The 4296-nt window shown below is 49.5% G+C and overlaps 1 protein-coding gene across 1 annotated transcript in view; it reads left to right on the top strand.

The window, feature by feature from the left end:
* Nucleotides 1–4296, top strand: part of KIF26B (kinesin family member 26B) — a 521123-nt gene that overhangs the window by 741 nt on the left and 516086 nt on the right. Inside the window, exon 2 of the mRNA XM_007458080.1 lies at nucleotides 562–963. Coding sequence (XP_007458142.1) covers nucleotides 562–963 — 402 coding nt within the window. The remainder of the gene's footprint in view (nucleotides 1–561; nucleotides 964–4296) is intronic.

Genomic DNA, 4296 nt, shown 5'->3' with positions numbered 1-4296 from the left:
CCTGCACTTCCAAGCAGAGTTAAGCCGAGTGGGAGGGTTTCCCACGATTTCTCTGCTGTTCTTAAGGGACCGTTTTCCTGGAGCCGGGAGAACCTTTCATTTACCTTCAGGATACGGAGGGCCTTGCCCTGAATGAATAAAAATCCAAAAGTCATAGCCCCCCCCCGCCCCCCGTCGTCCAGGATCTTAAAAGTGAGCTCCTGCTGGGATGGGTGGCGGGTTCAAAAGCGCGGTGAGCTGAATGCGTGGCTTCCTCTGCAGAAACCATCGAAATTCCCTGAGCGAGTGAGCCCCTCTCTTCCAAACCGGAGGAGTCCGCCTCCTCCCGGGAACCGGTGCAGGGCTCACCCGGGCGACGGGGATTCACTTAAACACAATTAACCTGACCTAGGGAGGCAGATTTGGCCGCAGGGCTCAGAGCGGTCCCTAACGTGCGCCCATGGGCGCTCGGCCGGGTCCTCAGTGGAGCGCAGGTCCCCGGGCAGGCGGGAGGGCGGCCCTGGGCAGGGGCGCGGGAGCCAGCCGCCCTGCGGCCCCTGACACCATGTGTCTCCCCAGCAGGTGAATGAAGTCTGCTCGCCCACCAAGCCAGCGGCGCCCTTCTCCCCGGAAAGCTGGTACCGGAAAGCATACGAAGAGTCGCGCGCCGGGAGCCGCCCCACTCCCGAGGGCGCGGGCTCGGCGCTCGGCTCGTCGGGGACGCCGGCCCCCGGCTCGGGCACCTCGTCCCCGAGCTCCTTCACGGGTTCCCCGGGCCCCGCCTCCCCGGGCATTGGCACCAGCTCGCCCGGCTCCCTGGGCGGCTCGCCAGGTTTCGGCACGGGCTCCCCGGGCTCTGGCAGCGGCGGCGGCTCCTCCCCCGGATCGGACCGCGGCGTCTGGTGCGAGAATTGCAACGCCCGCCTGGTGGAGCTGAAGAGGCAGGCTCTGAAGCTGCTCCTCCCGGGGCCCTTTCCCGGCAAGGTGAGCGCCGCCGGGGACAGGGCTGGGCGGGCAACAGCTGCGCGCCTCGCAGCGGCCGTGGATCGGGGGACCTGCAGCGCTGAGCGTTGCTTGGTTCCGGAGAAGGCGCTGGCCGAGCCGGGTCAGCTCCCGGCTTCGGGGGCGACCCTGCGCGTCTCCCCCGCCAGACCTTCCCCGGGCTCAGTGCTTGGATGGTGCGTACGCGGTTCCAGGCCTCGCCGCCCACCGGGGCTGCCCAGGTTATTCTTCCTGCTGCCCTCCACTCCTCAGAGTGCCCTTTCTGTGCCCCCAGCACTCGCCCATCCACCCAGTTGGTCCCGCGCGGTGCTGCCTTCGCCCTAGACCCTCTTCCCGCGCGTCCACAGGCCTTTGCCGCGTCGCAGGCCGGGGACACGCTGACACCAGCTACTGGGATTCTTTCCTTTCCGCGCCGCCCTGCTGGGGCGACTCCTTAGATTTTTCTCCCCGCCCCCATCCGTGATCATTTACAAAAATGTCGGAGGGAGTAGTAAAAGCGGGCTGATAATTAGGAGTTGGCGTTTCCCATTTCCTATTTGTGATCCTTCCTTCCCAGGGCTACCAAAACAGAAACACATATTGGAAAGTCAGCATTTCCCCTTAACCTCTGTGTGTCTATCAGAGGAAGATTAAGGGGTGAGTAGTTCTTTGAGCGGGGCTCCCTGCTGCCTGCACCAGTGCTGAGCACGTTGGTTCCTTCATGGCACCCCTGCCAGCGTTGTGTGTCCCCAGAGTGTAACACAATGCAATTGTATTTGCACTGTTCGGTCTAAGTACTATCAAATGATAATATTTACTCTTTCACTTCAAAGAGTTTTTATCAGTGCTTAGAGGGAAATATCAAGAAAACAGCGTGAATTGCTGTAGAGAATTCTGACACTGTTCAGTGGCACTTTCTGGTTTATACTTCTGTGACTTTTGAAGTGAAATGTGATTTTGAGTAGTGGAGTCTAGGAATAGCTGCATCTGCTTGCCGTTTCTGCTTATCCAAATATACACACATTGATCTTTCCATACGCAAGGGTTAAATTAAACAGATACCCGCAGGAGTTGTAAAATTTTAAATGTGGGAAATTGCCACCAAGAGAATTGGTTTTATGAATCCCGAATTTATCTCAAGAATAATTAACTTGTAGATTGTTGTCAGTATGCCATTTTCGTAGTTTCATAATAAATCTGTCAGGACACCCCTAAAAATAAATCTCAGGGACTCTAAAAGCTTATTTCACTCTTGCATGCCGTACCTTCCGATTTAACACTCTCTTCACCCACAGATTTATTTACTCTTGTGATTGTTTATCAATATGATTTGATTATCTACTACACTCAAGGAACTGTGTGAGGCACAGCAATAAAATAACAGGTACACACAGCCCTTGTCCACATGGAGCTTATATTCTAATGGAGGATACAGACATTAACCACAAAATGCACAATTCATAATTTGTTTCCATTTGTGGTGAGTGCTACAGAGGAAGAGTGTGGGATGCTGTAAGTCTGTATAACCAGACTAGACCAGCTGATAAATTTTGAAGAACTTTGGTTCTTTTTTTTTTAATTTAAGTCTTTTTTTCTTTAAATTAATTAATTTTATTTATTTTTGGGTGTGTTGGGTCTTGTTTCCGCTCGAGGGCTTTCTCTGGTTGTGGCGAGCGGGGGCCACTCTTCATCGCGGTGCACAGGCCTCTCACTATTGCGGCCTCTCTTGTTGTGGAGCACAGGCTCCAGACGCGCAGGCTCAGTAGTGGTGGCTCACGGGCCTAGTTGCTGCATGGCATGTGGGATCCTCCCAGCCCAGGGCACGAACCCGTGTCCCCTGCACTGGCAGGCAGACTCTCAACCACTGCGCCACCAGGGAAGCCCAAGAACTTTGGTTCTTAAAGATATATTTTTGGCAATCCTAGTAAGTTACAGCCTACCAGTTTATTCTAGAACATTCTTGCGGACCTGTTCTTACAGTAGCTTCTTTGTGTTGTTGAATGCTCCGTGTGCCAAGGTAAATTAAAATATACCCTTTTCATAAAAGTGGAGGCAGGAAAGGAAATCTATAGGAAGAAGAAACAAATGTTGAAACTTAAATGCATCCATCATGTTTTGTGGAGTCATGTGACAAAGTAGGTTTTTGGCTTTGTTGAAGCAGCCTGGAAAATTCATTCACAGTGCAATAGGAGGCAGCTTGACATATTGGCAATTTTATTTATGTGATGAAATAAAAGGGATGCTGGGAAACTGATTATATTATCAGAGTGATGGCTCCAGAGGAAACGTTGGATCTGGGGAACCTCAGTGCTCTACACCAATTTAAAGTGATCCAGGCACATCTAGAGAAGAGCTGTCAGTCTTGGGGACAGTCACATGGGGTCACTTTAAGTGCATACATGAATTTGCCTGGAGTTTAAGATGTAATGTAGCACAGTGAAACATGACATGTGGTGCAGGGGAGAGCATAAGACTTAGCCAGAAACAAGGGTTGTTCGGGTGACCTCATTGTTAGTAATGAGGTATGGGGCCAGAATTTTAACTACCAATCCTCTGCCTGTCTCTGGGAATAATAATTTTAGGGTTTTTTTCTTTTTTAAGTATTGGTACCCTCAGGTAATATTTCCATTACACCTTTAAAGTTTGCAGCACTTTTTTTAAAGTTTGCAGCACTTTTTTTAAAGTTTGCAGCATTTTAACCAAACAAATGTTGTGTTCTCTCAAGCACCATGGATGGAGGCCCACGTAACTCCAACACAAGGCCTTTCTTCTTCCCTGAGCCAGATTTATGAGCAAACTGTGGACCTCCGTAGCCCTCAGGCACAGAAGGAGTTAAGTTTCATTAGAACAAGAGAGGTCATTGTGACTCCAACATGTAGTTTGCCCTGAAGAGTAAGGGTCTGGAAGATAGAGGCATGTTTTTGAGAGGTAATTAGCAAAAATCATCTTTGTAATTCACTTAAGATGCTTAGCTGTATTTGGGGACTCTTTTCTTACATAGAGTATTACATTCTGTGAGGTGGTATTAAAAGTCTCCTCGGTAGGCATTTAAAAGTCAAAGGCAGAATAGTACATCCAGGAACCTTATAATTTTAGGGGGGATTTGGTTTTAGTTCTTTCTCTACCACCGATTTATTTTTGTGACAGTGAGTATATCAGTTTTCCTCTGTATTTTAACTTTCCCATTAATACACTAAGGAAAAAATGATTCAGACCCTAGAAGATCTTTTAAATGATTAGAATGTCAAAAAAAATATTTTAGATGAGGCTAGAAAAGTGCTTCCATTCTTTAGAGAAAGAGGTGAAAGTTTATCTTTTTTTTTTTTTTTTTTTTTT

The sequence above is a fragment of the Lipotes vexillifer genome, unplaced genomic scaffold (assembly GCF_000442215.2).
Source record: "Lipotes vexillifer unplaced genomic scaffold, Lipotes_vexillifer_v1.1 scaffold1315, whole genome shotgun sequence".
Lineage (NCBI taxonomy): Eukaryota > Metazoa > Chordata > Mammalia > Artiodactyla > Lipotidae > Lipotes > Lipotes vexillifer.
This window is presented reverse-complemented; position numbering and strand designations above follow the sequence as displayed.